The sequence below is a fragment of the Nicotiana tabacum genome, chromosome 19, assembly GCF_000715075.1.
Source record: "Nicotiana tabacum cultivar K326 chromosome 19, ASM71507v2, whole genome shotgun sequence".
Lineage (NCBI taxonomy): Eukaryota > Viridiplantae > Streptophyta > Magnoliopsida > Solanales > Solanaceae > Nicotiana > Nicotiana tabacum.
This window is the reverse complement of record NC_134098.1, coordinates 59987476-60014452: the sequence shown is the minus strand read 5'-3', so window position 1 is coordinate 60014452 and position 26977 is coordinate 59987476. Positions and strand designations below refer to the sequence as shown.

General features: G+C 37.3%; 2 protein-coding genes across 2 annotated transcripts; both read left to right on the top strand.

Annotated features, from left to right (window-relative positions):
• Window positions 1-15653: 15653 nt before the first annotated feature.
• Window positions 15654-19722, top strand: LOC107781859 (protein WHAT'S THIS FACTOR 1 homolog, chloroplastic-like). The gene is made up of 2 exons (XM_016602662.2): window positions 15654-17381; window positions 18922-19722. Exon 1 carries the CDS (start codon window positions 15808-15810, stop codon window positions 17071-17073), a length of 1266 nt encoding a protein of 421 aa, XP_016458148.2. The 5' UTR covers window positions 15654-15807; the 3' UTR covers window positions 17074-17381; window positions 18922-19722.
• A 1465-nt stretch (window positions 19723-21187) lies between these two features.
• Window positions 21188-21667, top strand: LOC107781842 (uncharacterized). Its single transcript, XM_016602640.2, has one exon. The coding sequence runs from the start codon at window positions 21188-21190 to the stop codon at window positions 21665-21667; it is 480 nt and encodes a 159-aa protein (XP_016458126.1).
• The last annotated feature ends 5310 nt before the right edge of the window (window positions 21668-26977 follow it).

The window sequence follows — 26977 nt, the reverse complement described above, 5'->3', positions numbered from 1 at the left end:
TTGATCGAGATTTTGGTATCGGATTTGAGTAATTTTGGTATGATTGAACTCGTGAGTGAATGGATGTTCATATTTTGTAACTTTTACCCTATTTGAGATGTGGGCCCGGGGAGGCTTTTTAGGGCGATTTTCCAATTTCTTGCTATAGCTTTGATTTCATTAGCTAGATTAGTTCCTTGTAGTTATATTTATGTTATGTAATTAATTTTGGCTAGATTTGGGTCATTCAGAGTTGGATATTCGTGGAAAGAGTATTGTTACGAATTGATTGAGCTTGATTCGAGGCAAGTATCTTGCCTAACTTCGTGTGGGGGAACTACCCCTTAGGATTTGAGTCTCATATGCTAATTGTAGTCCGTGTACGCGAGGTGACAAGAACGTGCTCCGACTTATTTGCGGAAAATTGGCCTTTTAGGGTTCCTAGGTCCTTATATTCGCTGAATATGCAGTTGTTCTCATTATGATTACGTTTCTTAATTACTAGTTTCACTTCTACCTGTTTTAATTAGAATTAATTACTTCATGATCTCCCCTTGTTGCTTATTTGAGTCATATGTGCCCTAACTGAAATTGTTATCTCTTCTATCGCCGGGTTGTCTTTTCCCTAACTGCTTATCTTCATTTGAAGTTATAATTATTTCTTCTGTAATTGTTCATCCTTAACTAAGGCTATAATTTTCTTTATACTGCTAATCCTTAATTGTAGTTGTTGTGTCTCTTTCGTACTTGAACAACCTTAAAAGAAGTTTAGATATCCTATATCTTAGTTGACTTATCCTTATTGGAATTAATGACTCGTGATATCTCCCTCGTTGTTGAACTGTACTTTGTGGGACCGTTGTTATATATTATTTTCTCCCTTGTTGAGTTGTTCTCATTATGACTAGCATTCTCTATTGTGGCCACTCCTTGTGAATTTGTTCCTCCGTTCCTTTGAGTTCTGGAATTTCTGAGTTGATTTATTTGTCGTACCCTTGTATTAGTGTTATTGTTGTTGTTGTACTTGTTGTTCTTGCATATTTATTTTAGGACTACGAGGCGGTACCTCGGGAGATCCCCCTGTCTTGCATATTTACTTTGGGACTATGAGGCGGTACCTCAGGAGATCCCCCTTGTCTTGCATATTTACTTTTGGGACTACGAGGCGGTACCTCAGGAGATCCCCTGTTGAGCATTTACATTTGGGACTACGAGACGGTATCTCGGGAGTGCCCTTTGTTGACATCTCCTTGTTATAGGGTTGCACGAGGTTTCTGCCGTGCTATTGTTACTATTGATATTTGCACATGCAACGTGACGAAGCGGAATATATATATATGTAGGTTGCTCATGTGGCGAGACAAGGTGGGAACATTATTATGCACGTGTGGCGAGACAAGGCGGGCATTTACTTTACTATTGCACATGTGACGAGACAAAGTGGGCTATGTCAGAGATTGATTTGTGATGATTTTTGATGGTCTGGGGGCATTCTTGTGTTGATATTTGTGTAGTGGTACAATTATCTGTATGATCTTTATCTTGTGAAGGTTGTGAGAAAAATATTCTACGTGATGTCCATTCTTTTTCTTATTCTCACTAGCCGGTATGAACTATGTTAGGACACTTGCACAAGCATACACGTAGTTAACCACTCTTATCGGATAAGAGGTTTTCTTGATATTGTTGAGTATAAATGCACACCCTTGCTTACTTGCCTTCTATGTGAGAATGGCTCTATTTGGCACGCGAGTCGTCAGTGCGGTTATGAGGTGTAATGAGGGCACAAGATGCCAAGTGTTAGGGTTCAGGTATTGAGACCCGTGAGTTATGAATAATGTGAGGTTCGATACCTCGTGGAGTTTATTGACTAAAACCCGGTGTGAAAGTTGTCATATTGTTGAGTTGTTACTTGTCGTTTCTTTATCTGTGATTATCGGACTTAGGCTGTGTTTCCGTTCATTCTTCTATGTCATTATTATGGTGTTCCGCTGATAGTTGTTGTTTTCCTTCCTTATTGCAATTACCGTATTAATTGCCACTTCGCGTAGTCTTTATGTAGATATCATACTCTATTGTTTTTATACTTATACTTGTTCAGGTTATTTAGTCCAGTAGGTGTCTTGACTGTACCTCGTCGCTACTCCACTGAGGTTAGTCTTGATACTTGCTGGGTACCGCCGTGATGTACTCATACTACACTTCTGCATATTTTTATGCAGATCCAGGTATTTCGAAGTTAGTTGATCATTAGCTAGCTGTGCGGATTGTTGCTGTGGAGACTCAAGGTAAACATGCGGCTGCGTTCGCAGGCTTTAGAGTCACCTTCCTATTTTGTATTCACACTGTTTTACCTATTTCCAAACATTTGTATTTAGAAATTTGTAGCAATCTCTGTAGAGTTTATGACTTGTACTACCGATTTTGGGAATTGTAAATTTTTATAAAGAATTCCATTTTAAATTGTTAGATGTTATTTATTATGGTTGTTATTCAGTAAATGTTAGGCATACCTAGTCCCTAAGACTAGGTGTCATTACGATACCCAACGGAGGGGAAATTGGGTCGTGACAGATAACCTTTGGGAGAATATAACTTAGTAAGTAGTATAAATAAAATAAATATGTCAACTTCTAGTTTTTTATTTATTTATATAGATGGCATTTGCTCATCGTAGAAGAATGTATAATAGGAATCATCCTAATTGTGTGGGGTTAAGGGATGAATTTAAAGAAGGGGTTGTTGGATTTATTGCTAAGGCAAGGACACTTGAAGATTTTCGTATTGAAGGAACGATTAGGTGCTGATATTAGGCTAAAAATTCATATTTTCGCATGTAATTTTCCTTGCATTATACCTCAATCTTGTTAACTTTGGTGTAAATATTTGTGACTCGAGCGTAATAATGGTGTTTATATGTGTAGGAGTCAATTTGAAGTGATTTGGCAAGCTTGCATGCAAAGTGAAGTAAAAATAGAAGAATTTGGAGGGAATATGAGTTTGGTGCCCAGGTTGGTGCCAGGCACTAACCAAAACGGCAAAGGCAGAATGTGAAAAATTTCGGTGTCCTGGTTGGTGTAAGGCGCCAAGCAAGACGGCTAAGGATGGGTTTCATCCTAGAATTAAGTGTGGGGTGCCCGTACAAATAACCAAATATGGGAGAAGTCTGAGTACCCTAGATGCTAATGCTTTGGCCTTTGGCCTACCAGGGAGTTTCTTTTACCCTCTTGTATTTATGGGTGTGCATTGGGGACAATCAGAGGCGGATCCACGTGTAGGGACATGGGGCACGTGAACCCATACTCCCCTCCTTAAACTGTGTATCACAGTGGTATTTTTCGGATAACCTACTTAATTTGCCATGTAGGAACCCATGGTCAAAAGAGCGTTTGGTGTAGTGGCAGTTTTGTGCACCATTAGTCTCTAGGTCTAGTGTTCGAATCCCCTCTCAGCCGTTTTTCTATTTCTCTTTTTCTTTCTTTTCTGTTCAAATCTCATGCCCTATCTTTCTTTTTCCATGCATTCTTCTGTTTTGGGGTTCACCATTTGATATATCCTTATATTAAAATTTCATTTTTATTGGATTCTTTTTTGTGTTTTTTTTATTCTTTTTTTTGGTTCAATCATTGAGTTTCAAAAACTCTAAAAATGAAATTTAAATTAATTTGAATCTTTTCAATTTCAAGTTCCCTCTTTTTTCATTTACCACTCTCTTTTTGATTAGTTATTTAATTTTAATATATCGAGCTTAGTATTTGTAACTATAAATAACGATGTTATCATTGATAGTTCTCCAAGGTAAGAAAACTATTTATTGATATTTGTCTATGGAATGATAAGTTTTTGTAATAATAATATTGATTGTTCTGTACTTGTCAAGTTGTTGTCAGTGCATGGTAAAATTTTAGAAGATCAAATCAAATGGTGGTCGGGTAGTGGTGCACGCATCCTCCTGAAATCCTGGATCCGCCTCTGGGGACAATGCACAATTTTAAGTGTGGGGTGAGGAGATTGTATGGGTGACTTTGTATGATATTTTAATTGTGTTAGTTTAACTCCTTTTTTTTTTTTAAAAAAAAAGGACCTTTCCTGACGATGGATCTCTTGGACAACTTTCTTGAAGGATTAAGGTCCAATGAAAAAAATTCAAAAATATTTTTTTTATTTAGTCGTAGGTAGATAATAATCCCCCTTTGTTTTTCTTTTGGCATCGGTTCTTTTTAGGGATGTAATTTGAACTGGATAATTTTTATTTTTAGGAAATTGAGGAAAGAAAACTTGAGTGCTCTTATGTGCCTTTTGACCTGTTTGATGCTAGCATAGTTAGGCCTTAGTATGTAGATTACCTTCCTAACATGTTTTAATGAAAGTTGATGCCGTGAAAGATTGAATAGCCTGTCTGTGACGCTTTCTCAGTTACTTGACTCATTGTTCATGTAGTGCTTTATTGATTAATACTTCTTGACTTTGTGATTACTTGCTTAAACTTGAGATTTGGAATTAAACTGTCCTGACATGGGTCATATGCATTGTGTGATGTGAGATTTTGATCACATTCTGTGCTATCTGTATTTGTCTAGAACGTGACCCGTGTGTTAGTCGAAGCAAAATAAGTAAGTTTTGTGAGTCTAGGAGATGATGTAGGCATTTCTTTGATTGTCCATTGAGCTATTATGCCACCATATATAAAATTATCCGTAGATAGCCCATTTGAGCCTATAAGACTTTTCTTTGGTACCCACATTACAAGTCGGTTCCCATTTTGTTCTTAATTAAATCTTTTCGAACCTTTACCTCCGAAAATACTTAAGTCGCTAGAAGAGTAAGGTGAGAGTTGGGGTAGCTTTTGAGTGGAACCATAGAAAGGCCAAAGGTGCATGTATGTTTTGGAAGATCATTAGCTGGGCAACCTAAATTTATGGAGAGTGCTGGATAGGTAAATAAAGAAAAAAAAAATATATATAGAAAATACACCTCCTATTCATCGTGATCCGGGCTAGTGAATGCATAGTTGTGCTTAAAGAAGAAGGGCCAAGTTGTATATGGTTTCGTGGCATTGCTTGAATTGGTCATGAAAAGTGTGTATTTGAAAGTTAAGTATAGTGTATTAAAGTACTTAGGATGCGTAAAGACCTAATTGATCTTAGACTATGCGAGCTTAGATTAGTGGAGATATACACTACGGGCAAGCCTATGGTATAGCCATGGAGTGCATATGAATTTCCGTGTGAGAGTGAGTGATTCTTTGTTCATATATGTGATGTCCTTAAATTATATTCGAATGCATATTTGAATGTATGGACGGAATACCCTCTTATTCTTTGGTGAGACACACGAGTCCATGACGGATAGGTGACGTTATTAAACATCTCTTGTTGGGTGAGTGCACGTTTTGAGAGTGCTTATTAGCGATGAGTCAGTCTTTGAGGTTGGGTAGTTATGGGCAGGTTGTTTGAGTATTTTTAATTGGTCACTAATATTCCGGCATGTGAAAGTTGGGAAAGGTATGAATGCGTATGCAAGGGCTCAATTGTTGGTATCGACCATGGTCATAGGTGTCGTGTGTTGAATTGCCAAATGTTCCTCCATTGTATGATGTCTTGTGTGCATTGTTTGGTTAGCAAGGTTTTAGGTTGCTCGAGGACGAGTAAGAGCTTAACTGTGGGGTGGTGATGTTAGGCTAAAAATCCATATTTTCGCATGTAATTTGCCTTGCATTATACCTCAATCTTGTTAACTTTGGTGTGAATATTTGTGACTCGAGCGTAATAATGGTGTTTATATGTGTAGGAGTCAATTTGAAGTGATTTGGCAAGCTTGCATGCAAAGTGAAGTAAAAATAGGATAATTTGGAGGGAGTATGAGATTGGTGCCCAGGTTAGTACCAGGAACCAACCAAAACGCCAAAAGCATAATGTGAAACATTTCGGTGTCCTGGTTGGCGCCAGGCGCCAAGCGAGATGGCTAAGGACGGGTTTCACCCTACACGCACCCAACATGTAGAAAATGGGTTTTAAACCTATTTTCTAAGGGGAGAGAAGATTAGAGAGGCAAAAGGGAGCCGCCACTCTTGAGGGAGAGCCATTTTTTAGGGTCAGACTCCACCAAGGAGGACGTTTTTGGAGATGGGATTCGACCTAAGGATGCAAGAACACGCTAGGAGCAAGAAGGCGAATTCTTCTATGAGTTTTTCATTTCCTTCTTCCTATTTTTATTATTGGTTATGAATTCTAGTACTGTAGTTTTGCATACTATTATGAATAGCTAATTTTTTATCTAGAGTTTTGATTGAATCTTTTGTAAGATAAATTCTTGTTATGTTTTTATATAATTGAGCCGTTGGATTCCTCTACTTGTTCAACTATGTGTTTATTGTTGTTGATTGAATGGCCATCAATTAACTGTCCATATTTAGTATGTATATTGCTCGAGAGAGAGAGAGAGAGTATGCATTTTGGTAGTTGTTGAACAACATCACTCATAACGTATGTGAGAGATCAATACGGAGGGTTTAGAGGTGGGATTAGAGATAACGAAACCTTGGTGCGATCGTAGTGAGCACTGAATTAGTGCCAACTAGCATAGTTCGAGAGAATACGCCTAGTAAATTGTGGTAGTTGCTCGAGAGAGATCTACGACACCCAAAGTACTCACGATCGGTAGAGAATACTTAGGAGAAATTATAGAAGGCGTAGCGGGAAGGATTCCGACAATTGAGAAAATCATAACTATAGACCTCCTTAGGCTTGTCTCCAATTTCATCCTTGTTAGTTGATAATTTTACTGCTTTATAATATTTGTTAGTTAATTAGTAGAAATAAAAATCAAATCTTTATAACTAGGAAATTGTTTGGACTTATGTTTCTTAGCAATATTTAACAATTGTAGCTAAGCCTTATTTCTCTGTGGGATTCGACTCCGGACTTATAAATCGGATTATATTTACAACGACCGCTTAGTCCTTTTTATAAGGCATAGTTGAGCGTGATCAAATTTTGGAGTCATTTCCGGGGAACTAACAGTGTAGCTGTAGGTGTACATATTGCTAGGTTGCAAGTTTGAAGTTTTATTTTCTTTTATTTGATTTTTTTATTTTTGTTTACTTGTTGATTTTAGAAACATGGCATCGTGGACTTATGGGAGTTTTGATGTTGGTAATTCTACCGTTGATCTTCCTTGTGTGTATTGTGGAGGAAACCTCCTGTGGCAAAATTTTCAAAATATTCCCGAGAGCGACTTATGTGCACCAACTCAATCTTATGTGTGGAATGTATGTGATATGTGTGGTGGTCAAGATGGTCACTTTTATGGTTGTGCTTATATTTCTTATCTTCTCCCAACCCCTTACTTTGATGGTTCTTATTTTTCTTGTGAAGTTAATAGGAACAAAGAACCCAGGGATAATGACCTGAAAGAGATCAAAGATATGCTATGGTACCTTTTGGAACAAAATAATGAGACACAACTGCACATACAAAGGCAAGATGCTACTATTCGCAACTTGGAGGCACAAGTGAGTCAACTAGTTGAAACATTTAATGCTCAACAAGCCAATATTGTGGATAGTAGCCAAGAAGAGCATGAATTAGATACCGAAATTGAGGTTCTAATGAAGGAGGTCAGAGTAGAATACCAATAATCAATCAAACTAGAATTTGAGGATGCCAATGTTGTAGAAGAGATACTAGAGTCAACCAAGGATATTGAGGATATATATTTAGTTGACTCTAATGTCATTGGTGTTGAGGATGTAGACAGTCCCAATGTTCATGTAGTTGAGCGCATTGGTCCACACTCCAAGTATTTTTCCACATTGTGTTTGGATGATGATATAGAAATAGAGTCATCCGAGCCACTTGAGGAGTCAAGGAATGAGGAACAAGGTGACTACATTCTCGAATTCTTCTTGCGAGAAAGTCGGAATTACACACCTCATCTAAAGGCCAAGAAGTGCAGAATACTACATTGTTTTCTTGGGCCAGTTAGATTCATTCCACCATCCCAGGAGCATAATCATAAGCTTGAACCAAAACTTGGGGTTCAATTCATAAGTTCAAAATGGAGGCAGAAAGTGATTCACATAGTGCCGCGACGTTAAATCGGGCGCTTGTTGGGAGGCTACCCAATTTTCTTGTTTTTGTCTAGCTGTCATTTAGTTTTATTTTAAAAAAAATTAGAAGCAGTTCAGCGCCCAGCTAGGTGCCGAGTGCCAATGAAAACAGCAAAGGCAGAAACAAAAAAAACGCACAACTGCCTTCTTCAGTGCCAAGCGCGGATGAAAACGCCCAGGTAAGTCCCCTACCCGTTTTACCCCAACCCCGTCACCCCACCTAATAATAATAAAACATTACCCCCAACCCGACCCATCTTACCCCCAACCCGACCCATCTCTCCCTAAATCCCTAACCCCTACCCGCCCAATTCTCTCTCTCTCCGTAATCCCTTTCCCCCATTCGCTACTTCTTCTTCTCTCAAGCACAAGGTGAGTAATTCTTCTTCTTCTTCTTCTTCTTCTTCTTCTTCTTCTTCTTCTTCTTCTTTTTCTTCTTCTTCTTTTATTTTCATTTTTTTTTCTTGTTGTCTTTTCTTCTATTTTTGTTTAATTACTTCCTGATTTTGTATTATAGTTGTTTTCTCATCTCTCACTCTTCTTTCCCCACCCAACTTCTCATAGCGTAGAGTGTTGGCAAGTGTGTAGTGAATAGTATGCTGTTTTGGCGTTGTTAATTGACTACGAGGTGGAAAAACTCAAAGTTTCACCACCTCATTTAATTTGGGAGGGTATGGCACTTGTCCAATGGTTTGAAAGACTTGAATAAAAGTGTTTCGCACCAAGTATTCGATGAAATTATTGAAAGAACATTATTGATGGCCGGCGAAGTCTGAGTTGCCGAGCATTATTTGTTGGTGCTAAGGTGTGAGTGTGGGTATTAGAGAGTAATGTCGTGCACAAAGGTCGTATGTGTGAGCCTATCTGTGTGCACTTGTCATGTATTGTATTTTTTTTCCTCTCTTTTAGGTGTTTCATTAAATTGTAGTGTATCATAATTGCGTGGGTAGTGACTTGAGGCAAAGAATTCTCTGATCATTCTACTTTAAAGGCCCGAGTGTAGTGCGATGCATTGTATTGTATGTGCTGCCATTTTTATTTTTTATTATTGTATTATTCTTGTAGTGTTATTTTTGATTTTTCTAGTAGCATGGGGAGCAAGGCCATTGGAATAAAGCAAAAACAAGTGAGATGGTTAGAATTAAGTGTGGGGTGCCCGCATAAAGAATCAAGTATGTGGGAAGTCTGAGTACCCCAGATGCTAATGCTTCGGCCTTTGGCCTACTAGGAATTTTCTTTTACCCTCTTATATTTATGGGTGTGTATTGGGGACAATGCACAATTTTAAGTGTGGAGTGATGAGATTGTAGGGGTGACTTTCTATGCTATTTCAGTTGTGTTAATTTAACTTCTTCTTTTTTTTAAAAAGAGGGACATTTCCTGACGATGGATCTCTTGGACAGTTTTCTTGAGGGATTAAGGTTTAATGAAAAAGATTCAAAAATATTTTTTATTTAGTCGTAGGTATATAATAATCTCCCTTGGTTTTTCTTTCGGCATCGGTTCTTTTTCAGGGGATGTAACTTGAACCGGATAATTTTTATTTTTAGGAAATTGAGGAAAGAAAACTTGAGTGGTCTTATGTGCCTTTTGACATGTTTGATGCTAGCATAGTTAGGCTTTAGCATGCAAATTACATTCCTAACATGTTTTAATGAAAGTTGATGCCGTGAAAGATTAAATAGCATGTCTGTGACATTTTCTCTCAGTTACTTGACTCTTGATTTTGTGATTACTTGCTTAAACTTGAGAGTTGGAATTAAACCGTCCCAACTGTGGTCATGTGCATTGTGTGATGTGAGGTTTTGATCACATTCTGTGCTATCTGTATTTGTCTAGAACTTGCCCCGTGTGTTAGTCGAAGCAAAATAAGTAAGTTTTGTGAGTCTAAGAGATGATGTAGGCATTTATTTGATTGTCCATTGAGATATTATGCCACCATATATAAAATTATCCGTAGATAGCCCATTTGAACCTATAAGCCTTTTCTTTGGCACCCACATTACAAGCCGGTTCCCGTTTTGTTCTTAATTAAATCTTTTCGAACCTTTACCTCCGAAAACACTTAAGTCGCTAGAAGAGTAAGGTGAGAGTTGGGGTAGCTTTTGAGTGGAACCATAGAAAGGCCAAAGGTGCATGTATGTTTTGAAAGATCATTAGCTGGGCAACCTAAATTTATGGAGAGCGTTGAAGAAAAAAAAATAAGAAATTACAAAAAAGAGAAAAAGTATATATAGAAAATACACCTCATATTCATCGTGATCCGGGCTAGTGAATGCATAGTTGTGCTTAAAGAAAAAGGTCCAAGTTGTATATGGTTTCGTGGCATTGCTTGAATTGGTCATGAAAGGTGTGTATTTGAAAGTTAAGTATAGTGTATTAAAGTGCTTAGGAGGGTTAGTCACTATATCCAAAATATATACTACCCGTCCCGTAGCCTACATTACAACCCGTAAAGACCTAATTGATCTTAGACTGTGCGAGCTTATATTAGTAGAGTGGTTCTTTGTTTATATATGTGATGTCCTTAAATTATATTCGAATGTATATTTGAATGTATGGACGAAATACCCTCTTATTCTTTGGTGAGACACACGAGTCCATGACGGATATGTGACGTTATTAAATATCTCTTGTTGGGTGAGTGCACGTGTTGAGAGTGCTTATTAGTGATGAGTTGATCTTTGAGGTTGGGTAGTTATGTGCAGGTTGTTTGAGTGTTTTTAATTGGTCACAAATATTCCGGCATGTGAAAGTTGGGAAAGGTATGAATGTGTACGCAAGGGCTCAATTGTTAGTATCAACCATGGTCATATGTGTCATGTCTTGAATTTCCAAATGTTCCTCCATTGTATGATGTCTTGCGTGCATTGTTTGGTTAGCAAGGTTTTAGGTTGCTCGAGGACGAGCAAGAGTTTAACTGTGGGGTGGTGATGTTAAACTAAAAATCCATATTTTCACATGTAATTTGCCTTGCATTATACCTCAATCTTGTTAACTTTGGTGTAAATATTTGTGACTTGAGCGTAATAATGGTGTTTATATGTGTAGGAGTCAATTTGAAGTGATTTGGCAAGCTTGCATGCAAAGTGAAGTAAAAATAGGATAATTTGGAGGGAGTATGAGATTGGTGCCCAGGTTAGTACCAGGAACCAACCAAAACGCCAAAAGCATAATGTGAAACATTTCGGTGTCCTGGTTGGCGCCAGGCGCCAAGCGAGATGGCTAAGGACGGGTTTCACCCTACATGCCCTCAACATGTATAAAAGTTTAAACCTATTTTTTAGGGGAGAGAAGATTAGAGAGGCAAAAGGGAGTTTCCACTCTTGAAGGAGAGTCATTTTGAGGGTCTGACTCCACCAAGGAAGACGTTTTTGGAGATGGGATTCGGCCTAAGGATGCAAGAACACGCTAGGAGAAAGAAGGCGAATTCTTCTATGCGTTTTTCACTTCCTTCTTCCTATTTTCATTATTGGTTATGAATTCTAGTATTGTAGTTTTGCATACTATTATGCATAGCTAATTTTTTATCTAGAGTTTTGATAGAACCTTTTGTAGGATAAATTCTTGTTATGTTTTTATATAATTGAGTCGTTGGATTCCTCTACTTGTTCAACTATGTATTTATTGTTATTGATTGAATGACCATCAATTAACTGTACCTATTTAGTGTGTATATTTCTCTCTCTCTCTCTCTCTCTCTCTCTCTCTCTCTCTCTCTCTCTCTCTCTCTCTCTCTCTCTCTCTCTCTCTATATATATGAGAGAGAGAGAGAGAGAGAGAGAGAGAGAGAGAGAGAGAGAGAGAGAGAGAGAGAGAGAGAGAGAGAGAGAGAGAGAGAGAGAGAGAGAGAGAGAGAGAGAGAGAGAGAGAGAGAGAGAGAGAGAGAGAGAGAGAGAGAGAGAGAGAGAGAGAGAGAGAGAGAGAGAGAGAGAGAGAGAGAGAGAGAGAGAGAGAGAGAGAGAGAGAGAGAGAGAGAGAGAGAGAGAGAGAGAGAGAGAGAGAGAGAGAGAGAGAGAGAGAGAGAGAGAGAGAGAGAGAGAGAGAGAGAGAGAGAGAGAGAGAGAGAGAGAGAGAGAGAGAGAGAGAGACCCAAAGTACTCACGATCGGTAGAGAATACTTAGGAGAAATTATAGAAGGCGTAGCGGGAAGGATTCCGACAATTGAGGAAATCATAACTCTAGACCTCCTTAGGCTTGTCTCCAATTTCATCCTTGTTAGTTGATAATTTTACTACTTTATAATATTTGTTAGTTAATTAGTAGAAATAAAAATCAATCTTTATAACTAGAAAATTATTTGGACTTGTGTTTCTTAGAAATATTGAACAAATGTAGCTAAGCCTTATTTCTCTGTGGGATTCGACTCCGGACTTATAAACCAGATTATATTTACAACGACCGCTTAGTCCCTTTTAAAATGCATAGTTGGGCGTGATCAGGTGCCTTTGTGTGAAATGCAAGTGTGTTAAGTTATTGGGAGAAGATGTTGTTACATGTCATCTTTTTCAAAAGGGATTTATGAAAAATTATTATGTATGGACTGCTCAAGGGGAGAATCTTGATAGCGTAAATGATGTTGATTTTCATAATTCTTTTAGTGGTGAGGAGGGTAGTCTTGTAATGGAGAATAATGTTGAAAATTATAGATTCAATGACATGATGAGGGATGCCTTTGAGATGTTCCTGGAGGCTCTCACGCAGCTGCATCCCCATCTACCAGTACTTCTACAGTTGCCGGTACCGTGAGACAGTGTACAATACGATCATCTTCAGGCCTGATTGGATACGTGAAGATGTCTGGAGTCAGCTCTTGGCGAAGAGGAACACCCCTAAGTAGAAGAAGAAGAGTGAACATTCAAAGTTAAACCGAGCATCTACTAAGGGTGGATCATTACATACTGGAGGTTCTATTAGTTTTGCAGCCCATCATTTGAGAATGGTAATTTCATTACAAAATATTCTTAGTTTTACAAGTATGCAAATTGAACATATATATACATATACATATATATCTCTAATTACTTTTTAATTTTCATGAAAAAGGATCGTGGGGGAGATGTGACTTATGTTGAGGTCTTTGCGGAGACCCATAAGAAGAAGAAAAAAGACGGCACACGAGAAGGATGAGTCGAATCGCGTGCTTCAGAGACATTTGTATGATCCCAACACCAACACTATATTATTTTTCCTCCTGATTTATTTTATTTATATAACGTGTATTATTTTTATTTCAGGACAAGTATCATATTGATCTTGATGCATGGCGACAAACTCAGCCAGCCCCGGAGGATATGACTGCAATTTGGACACATGCGGCTGGTGGCGTGAATAAAGGTATAAATATTATGTAATTATCTATTTTGGTATTAGTTTGAAAGTTGTGTGTTTGTTTTCTTACTCTCTTTTACTTTCTTTTCTTTATTTCTCGTAAAAATAATAAATAAAGGTCGAGTCTACGGGATTGGAGTACAACCATCCTCCAGCCGTCCACCAGCAACATTATTCACTGGGGGCATCAGTTTCCCAAGAAGACATGGAAGCTATGCATCAAAAAGTGGATCAAACATCGCAAGAATTTCAAACAACTCAGGCTTTGATCCAAAAATTGTTTAAAAAAAAGCAACAAAGGAGCTGCAATGGAGTCTGAATCTGAGGAGGAGACTGATTCTGAATAGGCTATTTGAATATTTTAGAGTTGAAGTTAGAGAGATGTGTAATTTATGTTGTTTGATAGTTGGTTGTTTGATTAGTTGGTTGAATTGTTATAAATATTATTGTTCGTTTTGTAGTAAATATTGAATTTGGATTGTTATATTAAGTTTTGGATTGCTATATTAGGTTTTTGTTTGGTTGTTAAGTGTTTGGTTGGTTGTTTTATTTGGATGGTTGTGTAATTAGAAATACAGCAGAATTCTGTTTAAAAATGCCCGATTGAATCAGTCGCAAATCTCACCAGGAATTACCCAGATTTGCGACTGATTCAGTCGCAAAATGAAAATTTCTAACAAAATTTAATTATTCAGTCGCAAATGAAGAAATATCGATATTTTTAATTAATTAATAATCAATATTTCGACTGTTTCAGTCGGAATAATTAATTAAAAATTAATTTTATTTTTTAATTTTCCGACGGAATCAATTACAACTTTTAATTTATATTTATTTTTTTAATTCTAGTCAGCGACTGAATTAGTCGTTAAATTTGTGACTGATTCGGACGCAAATGGCCTAATTTCAAATGTCCCCATATTTTTCAATTTGTGATTGAATTCATTGTAAATTTTCGATTGATTCTGTCGCAAATATATTGATACCACGTGTTTTCCGACTGACACTTTTCAGTCGGAAATCCGTCGGAAAAACACGATTTCCGACTGATTTGACGGTCGCAAATTTGCTTTTTTTTTGTAGTGCTTCTTCTTTTTTTTCTTCTTCTTCTTCGCCGTGAAAATAAAGTGACGGCAAATTTATATGGTGGTTGTGAGCATGTTTTAAGGTGGTTTATGGTATTTTACAGTGTTGAGGTGATGTGACGCTTTATTTTTTTACTACTGCTTAGGCTTTGTTCTTCCTCTTCTTCTTCTTCTTTTTCTTATTAATTGTAAAATGGATTTGTTAGATTTATTATTTTTTTGACAAATTGATGTTGGAGTTTGTTCTTGATGATATTTGGAGGTTATGTTTCAAATTTGATCTCATTTGGAGTAGATTTAAGTGTTGAATTGTGTATTGGATTGTTGAAATTCGAAAAATAATTTCTATTTCTCGGCAATTTGCACTTCATACTTATTTGGCCTTAAATGCATCTGAAATATAATTTTTTTTTATTTGAGGCCTATTTGACCGTAAATACATGAAAATATTGGTTGCACTTCAGATCTATTTAGCCTTACATGCATCCGATGTGCAAGTTTTTCACTTCAGACCTATTTAACCTTAAGTGTATGAAAACATTTGTTGCACTTCAAATCTATTTGACCTTACGTATATCTTAAGTGCAATTTTTGCGCTTTAGACTTAATTGATCTTAAGCGTATTTCACTTCAGACTATTTTTTTTAACTTCACACCTGATAAGTCCGAAGTGATCCTAAAATGGGTAGACTTGCAATTTTTTGTGCAAAATGGGTATAACGTCAATTGTGGGGCGAAGTGCAGCAATAGTCACTTTTAAGCCCGCTATTTAAAATATATCCATAATTTATAATGTATTTAAATATTAGCCAATTCACCCAAATTTCAGGACTAAGTATCCTGAATTTGGAAATTCAGGACTTAGTATCCTGGATTTTTGAGCTGCTAATTTGAAATTCAAGACCAAATATCCTGAATTTCTAAACTACTAATTTAAAATTCAGGACATAAGATTCGAACTTCTGGACACAATTTTCGAACTTTAGGACACAATGTCCTGAAGTTTGAATTTTGTGTTTTAAGCTCTAGGACGCCGTGCCCTGAAGTTTGAGCAAAATTGACTAATTTTTAAGTATATTGTAAATTGTGAATATATATATTAAACAACACACTTAAAAGTGGCTACCGGGTGTCATTTCCACTCAATTGTGACCCCAAAACAAATGCCCCAGCATTATATGACCAAGCCCAAATCAAACCCGTTCAGTTGAAACACGGGTCCCGGAATTTCACCAAAACCCTAAACCCTAGAATTCAACGCAATTCCTGTTCCACAATTACACCAAAACCCTAAACCCAGGTATGCAACTCGCAAATCGGCTTGTCTATTTGCTCAGATGCTCAAATCGGAAACCCCATGAATTTAGGGTTTTCACGCAATTCACAGCATCAATCTCAAGCCTTAAAGTAGCATGGCGCAAGGACTCAAAGCTAGACCAAGCAATCGAAGACGACAAAAAATGGAAGCATTGTGCAAGAGTTGTTAAAGAAGTGCTAAACGAACCGGGTCAGGTAATTCCACTTCACTATTTGGAGAAACGCCGCGAAAGATTGAAGTTGCCCGTTAAAATCAAAACTTTTCTTGATTTGAACCCCGGATTATTCGATACTTATATGGATCGGGTCAGGCCTAAATCCGACCCGGTCGCGTTCATTCGGCCAAGCGATAGATTAAGGCAATTCTTGGAAGAGGAGAGTAGTATTTATGTTAAAAATGAAAACTTTTTGGTTTCTAAGTTATGCAAACTTTTAATGATGTCTAAGGATAAGGTTGTAAGTGCAGATAAATTAGTACAGGTAAAGAGGGAATTCGGGTTCCCGAATGATTTTTTGGTAAATTTGGTGCCAAAATATCCAGAATATTTTAACTTAATTGGTGAACCTGGGGAGGGAAAATCATTTTTACAATTAGTTACATGGAACCCGGAGTTTGTGAAGTCGGTGATTGAGCTTAGAGCTGAGGAAGAATCAAGGTTAACGGGGATCAGAACTAGGCCAGCGTTTAACTGGAAACTTCCTCCGGGCTTTTTCATTAGGAAGGAAGTGAGAGAGTGGATTCGAGATTGGATGGAGCTTCCTTATATATCACCCTACAATGATGTATCACATTTGGATCAATCTTCACGAGAGATGGAGAAGAGGACTGTGGGGTTTTTCCACGAGTTGCTATCGCTTTCTATTTATAAGAGGGTTCCTATCGACATTTTGGGGAAGTTTAGTGACGAATGTAGGTTCTCAAACGCATTCTCGAATGTATTTACTAGGCATTCGGGGATATTTTATATGTCGTTGAAGTGTGGGATTAAAACTGCAATGCTTAGGGAAGCATACAAGGATAGTGAGCTGATTGATCGAGACCCACTTCTCGAGATTAAAGACAAATTTCTTGAGTTACTTGCTGAGGGCCACAAGCAGAAAGCTGATCGATTGAGATTGCAAAGAGAGATGGTGCAGAAGGACATGAAAATGATGTCAGTTAGCAATACTGGACTAGACTATCATAAATATGAGGAGGAGCTCCTGGACGAGGAGGTAGATGCCGAGCTGTCAACACTAACTTCATCTTGAAAGTCAAGTTGGGTGTAAATACAAAATGGCTAGTGATGTTAGAACAAGGAGTCTTCATTTCCTGGGTCTCAGTGAGGGAATATTCATTTTGAATATGCTACGTTTCAGAGAGGATTTCTTCTGACAAATGAAACCAAAAGATGCTGTTCATATGATTCAGTTGTTTGTACCAACTCGTTCTTTTTCTCTGCAAACTTCTACTTCCCTCAGACCAAGGGTTACATCACTTTGGGTTTCAGCACATGCTTCTGCAAATTCTTGTTTTCTTGGTGACTTTGACTAGCAAAGCAGAGAGTTGAGATTTCTGGGTAATTATTTACTGCTCATTGCAACTTGCAAATTAACAGAGCACTTATGATCTTAGTAGACACTGTTTTTGCAAAGCAGCTGCGTCTTTTCAAAAAATTTGGGACAAGATATTATTGTTGAGAAACCCAACTTCACAAATTTGGATGGACATTCTTAGTTTAAAATTAATTGCTTCATATGAGAATTTAAGTTCAACGAGAATTTAAGTTCAACCTGAATATCTCCTTTTCTTTCTGAAAAGGAGTTCAAGCTGACAATCTATTCTCGACATATTTTGAGACCAACAGAGTCTTAATTTTTATAAACCTTCTTTGGCATGCATCTCTCTCTTTCCCCACACTCCCATACCCTGATGTCTCTTGTTTCTACTCTTCTTTGTTTCCTTTCCATTATCTAAGGGCTGTAAGAGTTGCTGATATGATGGTTTTGAAATGAAATAATGAGAACTTAACCATCTCTCTTCTTATGCCCTATAACGGAGGATAATACTGCCTTATCCGTTGGTTACATTTTTTTCCTTCTTCTTATTGATGAGTTATCCTCCATTTACTATTAAGCCGATAATCATTTCAGGACTTCCTGATTTTAGCAAGTTTCGTTCCTGGTGTGCCTATAAAGCTTCATTAAATGACAAATCTTATCCACCAAAATATGGCAGATGAAGCTGGATATGAGTCCTATATACAACAACAATTACGCCTCAGTTCCAAATAAAGTTGGGGTCGGCAATATGGATCCTCACTTTTCTTTTTAAGCTCAACTCATATCATCATCATTGCCAAAATAACATAAGAGTAGTGAAAATAAGTTAAATATTATATAGATAAAGTAACAATAATAATAATAATGATAATAATAATAATATTAAAAGTTCTCTAACAAATTTAAACCCTATTCCTAGCTAGTAAGTATCACATATATGGATCCTTTTCTTCTATTGTGCCCTATCTTTAGCTAAGTCTGCATTGATTCAAAGAATTTGTAGGTCTTTCGAGACAACTTCCTTTCATGTGATTTTAGGTCTACCTTGTCCCTGAACAATTGTTACTTTCATCTGGTTCGTCATGCATGGTTCAGTGAATAGTTGCAAACAGTTGAGAGCACCTATGAAACCTACAATATAGCTCCTGAACTAAGGTTTCATGTCTCCGCATCTTAAAAGAATGGTCCAATGCCAATCGCTCAGGGGATTGCTTTCTATCCGTAAAACACCCTGAAAGCAACAAACTAACAACAACAAACTCAGTGTATTCCCACAAGTGGGGTTTGGGGAGGGTAGTTAGTACGCAGCCTTACCCCTACCTTATGTAGGTAGAGAGGTTGTTTCCGATAGACCCTCGGCTCAAGACCCTGAAAGCAGCAAACTATCTCCTAAAAAGGATAATGACTGACAAGAAGGGTCACCAGCAGGAAGAATTCCAGTGGAAAGGAGGCAAGATCCAGCATGTAGCCAGAGATTTTATTTGGTCTTAATGCAACAAGTTAGAAGTTTCGAATATTGTACAGAAGAAACTGATTGAATGCATTTTCCTCTTGCAGGCATCTTTAATTCAATGTCGATAGCTGCATTAGAAGGGAGATTTGAGCATGAAGGATGAATAATTCATAATAAATTCGAGTAATATGGATTATGCTATTCTGTTGTCGACCTGCAAATATAACATGCCTTGTAAACGAGGTGTCAGCCTCGCATAAACTCAGTTCATAATGTGAGATGATGACTACCAAGCGCCAATCCTGGAAGTGGAACATATCTGATGTGATAAAATCATTGATCATACCAAATTAGCAAAATTGCTGAAGATTGCAGTTTCTCAATAATAATTGCACTTGTGGACTGCTCCATTGGGTATGACAGGGGAGCACATGCTAATTATCTAGCCAAGTGGTGATTGAACAGATGAAAGAGGTGGACAATATGATGACCGGACAATAGTTATGTTTCGTGGAGCAAGGGATGTGGTTGGAAACTTATGGGCCTAATGATAACTGCAGGGGATGTTTAATATGATTTAAATTTTCAGTATAAGCATCCTGCAGACCGAGAACAGGCTACAGATGCTAATTTCTTTGTAAGATAAGTCTGGTGCGATGGAGTTAATCATGATCAGTATATATTCATCTTCCTTTCCTGAAATTCTGAGCACCTTCCCTTATGCCAAAAAAGAAGGGTAAGGGCCAGGGAAATGGTCTAGTTTGTACTAACGTTTGACACTAGTGTGACTTTGTTCCTCTAGTTTGGTTAATATTCAGATCTCCCTCTATTTGGGATTGAGGCATATTCGTTGTTGTTTGTTGTAGTTATTGAGATCTCCATCTAAAACTTTTCCTTTGTGAGGATAATATGCACTGGTTGGATTTCCTGGCATCATCATAGCTACCAGAAACTATCTCATATTTTTGCTTCCAAGTTTCTTTAAAGTAGAGTAATATTTTATGATCAAATTGTTAGAGGAGTTCCAATTGGTAATTTAACTTCGTAAAGATATTGTTTAGGGCTGGACTTAGCTGCATTTACCTCTTGGTATTGGAAGTATATTATGCTTATAGGAACTCCTTGATCCTGCTATACATCATTTTCTTTTTTTCTTTTCCAAATTTTTGTCCATAATTTTTGCAACAACTAGCCAAGCTTATATATTAAGGGGTTTACCGATGGTTTGCAGCACACATTTGTACCTCAGTAATGTTGACCTACGTTGGGTCAGGAAATAAAGAGTCATTTTTGTATAAGCAACATTTTGTATCACAAGGCTTAAAATAAGTGAGTTTAATTCTCGCTCTCCCCCGTCCGCTTCCTTGATTCCCCAATGTAATAAACAACAACAACAACAACAACAACAACAACAACAACCCAGTATAATCCCACTAGTGGGGTCTGGGGAGGGTAGTGTGTACGCAGACCTTACCCCTACCCTGGGGTAGAGACGCGGTTTCCGATAGACCCTCGGCTTCCTCCCTCCAAGAACTCCCCACCTTGCTCTTGGGTGACTCGAACTCACAACCTCTTGGTTGGAAGTGGAGGGTGCTCACCACTAGAGCAACTCACTCTAAAAAATTCCCCAATGTAATAGAAATTCTAAAAAAAAATTCTTATTGTATTTGAGCACTCTTAGAAGTAAAACCCAGGCCCTTCTGATTGTGAATGATAAATCCTTTAGTTTGCTTGTCTTTATGTTTTTCAACTGGTACTGTTTTTTGTTTAATTCCTTGTATTATATGCTTTTGCTGATTCATAGACATCTCCAATTTGGAACAATAAGTCTCTAGAGTAACAAGCTGGCAGCTGCCAATAACTTTGGAATAAAAGGAAGAAAATCAGAAACATTGAATGTGATAAATAGTTTGCTAATCCCATCTCCTCCCTCAACAGGTGATAAAAATGAGTACTTATTGTAAGCACTTGGATTTTTAGTACTTCTATTTATTTATTTATGTATGTTTGTTTGTAACAGTTCGGAAGCTTTCAGTTGTCTCAATTTTTGCATTGAGAAAAAGAAGCACCATTCACACAAAAAGAGAGGCTTTCTCAACCATGGACCTAATATGCTCTACTATAAGATACATACCAAAATTCACTCTTTTCTGTCTTTCAATTTTTTTTGGCTGATGAAACCTAAAAATCAGTACCTAACTTGAATACCATGGAAAGCTTGTGAATGCAGGGTTATAGTCTATATAAGTGAAAGATAGATTGGTGGCAGGTAGATACTTGTACTTACTACTTATTAGTGAGGATATAACAAAGACCTTGAAAGCTGCTTTTTCAAGTGTCAAGTAGCAGAACGTTTTGTCAATCGGGGAGATGGACATACACAGCCTAACAAAGATAGTATTGATTGTGGTTTTCCTAGTGCTGCACCCAAGTGGATCAAGAAGCCAATGGGTGCCTCAGCCACCTATTGTCACTCGTCCACTTTGTGCCTCTCAATTTGCACTTGTGAATCATGCATGCTCATTGCTTCCATACACTCCAGGGCCTCCACCATCACCTCCTCTACCACCGCCGTCACCTCCTTCTCCTCCTCCTCCTCCAGAAAGAAGACACAGACACAGGCATGGACGACGCCACGTTCACAAGGAAACTCCTATAGAAGAGGAGTGCTGTAGGTGGATGAAACAAGTCGATAGTGAATGTATCTGTGATCTGCTGGTTCACTTGCCTCCTTTCCTTTCTAGGCCTGTACACCAGTACACTGTTGTGGTTGATGCATCTTGCAATGTTACTTTCGAGTGTGGTTCGAGGATAAAGTTTGAAACTCAAATGTTACCCCAGTTTCCTTGATGCCCCCCCATCTCAAAATAACCTTTCACAGGAATTATGGGATACTGGTGTTTGTTTATCTTTGTTAACTATAGCTTCTTGAAATTTTAAAAAAAGAAAGAAAGAAAAGTAATAATGATCTATTTTGTTTTAATGCTGATGAAAGTTTTAATGTGTAGTTGAACTAAAGAAATAAAGTGATGTAGTATCTGTTTCCATCAATTTTGTGCTAACCTTTTCTGCGCCTTGTAACTTCTCTGTTTCTCTTCAAATATGTACCGCTTAAAGTTTTTCTTGGTTCTTGTTTGCTAACATTGAGAACACTGAACCCAAATTAAGAAAGCCTTTATTGGCATTTTTACCTATACCTTCTAAGCGGAGGTATAACTAGTATGATTTTGTCCGTTTAACTCAACTCATTACTAAGGAAATAAACACGAATACATATAATAACATCACAATCATTCTAAAAGTCATCATTCTCTTTTATATATACAATAAATAAAACATGAAAAGTAGCCCTTCTCTTTGGTCTTACTGCATCTGGCGCCCAAATAAAGGGTTAAAATTAGCTTTTGCCAAGTCAACCAAATATATATTTTAACGTTTATATAGTCTATTCTTTGAATAAATGATCAAATATCATGTAGGCCAACATAGCCACTACGTACTAACTTTGATGGGACTTGTGCTCTTTGTAAAGAAGTATTAGAAAAATTAATGATTGTTAAGGCCTCAAATTAAACAAGAGCACGAGTAGAATAATACGAGATCGTGTAACTTTATTCACTATCCACAAATAGCACACATGAGGAATAAAGTAGAGTTTGACTAATAGAGTATCATAGTATAGCCAAAAAAAGAGACTTCGAATGGAATTACATGCTGATTTTGATTGATTTGATTGACTTTGAGTTTATTTCCAGCTTATTTTTTCATTCCAATACACCTTTTAACACATCCTTAAGAAAATTACCATCCAGCTAGAGTCCGGAACCAAAATGTGATTCTTTTGGACTCAAAGAACTAAAATATGTGGGAAAAAAACTTGGGGACCATAATATGTATAGCATGGTATTGCACCGCACTATACCTTAACAGACAAACGTAAAAGTTGTGCCCACTAATAATTCTTCTGGTATTAACTGACACGCCAATAATTCAACATGGTATAATGCGATTAAATACAGCGCTATACGTAAAAGTTGGGCCCACTAATAAATCTTTTGTACTTAATTGATAGACCAATAATTTAACTGGGTATGACATGCATATTTAAGGCGCTATACATCAATTTTTTCCTTATTTAAAGAGTTTGAGGAGGATTTTGTACCGTTGTCATTTTTGTTTTTGTGTTGTAGTATTAAACTAATAAATAACCCGAGAAATAAAAACACATGCGCAAATAATGTAAAACATAAATAATGTTGCTAATATATACTGAATGTCATATGTACAGATAATAAAAAATACAGTGTGTCCCACAACCTGTATGCTTTAAAGCATTGGCTGGCCTGAGGCGCATCCCATCCCGCCCGGCTACACTATCAGGATCATCCTCATCACGCCGCCTCTTTATCGGAGGATGCGCTGAAGCATGATCGTCGGTAAGGATGGCAGGCTCGGTAGAAGGGGTCGTCGGTCCAGCATAACCTACAGAATAATAATATATTTTAGTATATGAAATATATATTACTAATATACGTATTAGCTAAAACAAATTTAATGGTCTTACCATGATCTCGGCGGGCTCCTGAATATAATCATCCGTCTTAGGCATGTCCGTGTCACACAAAGTGGCCTCCGTGACGGGCGAGGATGATGCCTTTAAAAAAAAATTGCTTTAGATATTAATGACTAATCAATGAGATAAAAATAAATATAAATAATAGTAATACAAACAAACCTGCACCTATGAAAGATACTCAGCATCCCTCAATGATGACCCATAACTCAGTCGGCACCCACTATGCACATCTCGTGTCGGACGATCATCAGCAACCGTCGATGGCTCTGGAGGACCAGGAAAATACTGATCTCACTCATGTCGCGTAATGGACGTGCCCGCGATCAACAATGGAGCTGACAGGGTCACCTGCAAAGTCCCTGGCGTCAGCTGAAGGCTGAATGGCGGCATATCATGGGGAGCATCATGTGGCTTAGGGTGGTCACCCGACTGATCAACTCCAAAATCTTGAACAGGTGGCTCAACGCCCCCTTGCTGGGGACCATATCCTCGCCGACCCCTGCGACCTCGTGGGACACCTCTTCCTCTCTAGGCATGTCTGCCGTGTCGATCACGTTCAGGCTCCACTGCTGGCCCATGATGGTACTACTCTAGCGGCAAATAATCAGCCTCGTGTCCTAAGCGCTCGTCATCTCGGGCTCACCTCAATGTCCGGGAAGCCAGATCCTTAACCTGACGGCCATACTCGTGCAAAGTTATCGCTCCTACGCCAGTATACTGCTATATCTGTAGCCCTAACTGGTAGAACAGATGTAAGCCAATAGCCTGCACAACATGTGCAAACGACTGTCCCCACTCAATGCAGCCTTCTTCGCTGGCTGGAACCCGGTGAGCAACATCTCTAGGTACTGCAATCCCGTGTAATCTCTGAGCACATGCGAGTAAGCTACTGGATGTCCATCAACCGGCAGCCCATACAAAACTTCCATGTCGTGAAGCGTGATAGTAGCCTCGCCAATGGGTAAATGAAATGTGTGCGTCTCCCGTTTCCACCGCTCTATCAAAGCCGTGATCAACAACCAGTCCAACTACAACTGGCTGATCTCAATAATCCTATAGAAACCCGTATCCTGAAGGAGTCTGACTATACGAGGATGATGTGGGTGGGCCCTAAGAAAGTCTCAAATATCGTCTACCCATCTAGCGCGAAATGTCTGGGCCAAACATAGGAAGACCTATGCTCGGCCTATAGCAACAGTAGCTCTAGCGATGTAGGTCCGGGATGCACAGGCAGAACCTCCATGACTACTACTGTAAATTGAATTATTTTATACGTTAGTTTATTATTTTATATGTTAAGTTTATTATTTTATATGTTAGTTTATTATTTTATATGTTAGTTTATTATTTTATATATTAGTTTATTACTCACATATTTTTTACTATAATAAAATTAAATAATTAATTTTTTTAACTATACAAGATTTAATTATTAAATATTTATATAAAAATACTTAGTTTGACAAATATTGTTATTTTCTAATGTTATTTTCTTACGTTTGTTGACTAGAATTCGAGAGAGTTTGTGTTTGAAGTTTGAACTATCAACTTTTTAAAGATATGTTTGGGTTTAACAGATAATTAAATGATTAATTTCAATAGCTACAAAGATACTACGCTAAAGGGCACTACATTTTACTACGATAAAAGGGCACTATATTACAAATACGAGCACTACATTAAAATTACGGGCACACGATACCACTACATGGTACTAAAGCCACATATGAATATGTACAACAATAACATCCAAATAAGATTAATTATTCCTAAAATAATAATTTATCTATTTTACTAATCTTTTAGCAAATAACTAATCTAAACCGGATAAAAATAATAAATTAATTTAATCACAAAATAATCACGAAAAAGCATATACCACAGTAAAAATTAACTAATTAACATTATTTTTAACAACTAATAACAATTTCTCTATTTTACTATTTTTTTAGCACACTAATAATATAATCTAGATAAAAAATAACAAATTAGATAAATCGCAAAACAATCACGAAATAACATAGAACACAGTAAAAACAACTAATAGGCATTTTTTATACATGAGTTTTAACAAAAAATATGTCGGAAATACCTCGATTTTAACTTTTTGAAAAGTTGAAGATTTGGTGATTTGGAGTCGCAACGAGCAACCCATTACGAAATAACGCCTTATACACGATGTGGGACCGAGAATCTACACTTTTTGTGGGACCGGTGGGCTCCATTCAAATTTTTTTGGGTTAAAAATGGTATGGGGACGGCTGTGGGGGGGGGGGGGGAAGGTTGTTATGGTTCGTGCCTTTGGGTTCGTGCCTTTGGGGAAGGAGACTTGCATGCTTTTTTATCTAGCTATATCGCGCATATATATCGCGCTATTCCCGCCCATTTAAAGTTCAAATATAGCGCGATATTGCACCGCGCTATACCTTAACGGACAAACATGCCGTTAAGGTATAACGCGGTGAAATATCGAGCTATACATATTATGGTCCCTAAATATTTTCCCACATATTTTGGTTCTTTGAGTCCAAAAGAACCACATTTTGGTTCCGGATTTCTGAAAATAGGCCCTCTCGATAGAGTTTAGAATTTAGGATTAGAGTGAGTCAATATTCCTTCAACTTGTTGTGTATTCACAAACAGTTTTAAAATAAGTTTTATGTAATGATTGTAGTGTAAAAAATATTTATATAGTTAGGCCGTTAAACAATAACTGAAGGTAACTTTATATAAGAAATTAGACCAATAATATAAAAATTGTCGTGTAATGTGAACAATGATAATCGAACCTACATTTATTGTACCGCGGTGTAACGAACTCTCACGGATATCGTTTACCGTCAAAATATTCATGTATTCTGGTAGTGTTAGGGTTTACGCCACTTTAATTTATTTGTAGCGTGTTTACTTATTCCAGTCTAACATCGTTGGAAAATTCCCTAGCCCTGAATTTTACAATTCCACACGCAGATAAATAGAAGCATTGCTTGTAAAAATTTTCTGATGATAAATTTATGTAATATATTTTAATGTGGTGAAACTAATATTATGTTATGATGTCCAGTCACAGATAAAGAGAGATCTTTTCTTTTTGTTCTTGATACTAGCAATCTCATCCAACTAATTAAAATTCGATGGATCTTATCCTTTTGATATAACTAGTTGAAAAAGAAAGCTACCTCATATGTGTGGCTGTGTGTGTACACAGTACACACTATAATTATGTGATTCTTTTCATTTTTTACTGTTCACTTCTTATTTAATCATATGCGCTCTTCCTTTTCTTTTATTACTAATACCTTGTTCAATATGACAAGTATATTATTTTAGTTATATAACCTTTTTGTATGAGATAAGAAAAATAACACAGAAAATCAGTAAATAAAACATAAAAATTGTTGATAGAAGTATTTTCTTCTATTCAAATTATAAGTGAGCTCGAAAGATATTTCCTTCGAACCATCAATACCTAAAGAGACTACAGCAGTAACCCTATCGAATCTTTTTCTTATTTTCTTCATTTTTCTAATTATCTCCACTTTCAATGAAATATTGTACGGGTATTTTTTTTTTTTTTTTTTTTA

What these genes read in the sequence shown, in the direction of transcription:
- LOC107781859 (XM_016602662.2), top strand. Translation starts at nt 15,808, where the DNA reads ATGCAACTCGCAAATCGGCTTGTCTATTTGCTCAGATGCTCAAATCGG.
- LOC107781842 (XM_016602640.2), top strand. Translation starts at nt 21,188, where the DNA reads ATGGACATACACAGCCTAACAAAGATAGTATTGATTGTGGTTTTCCTA.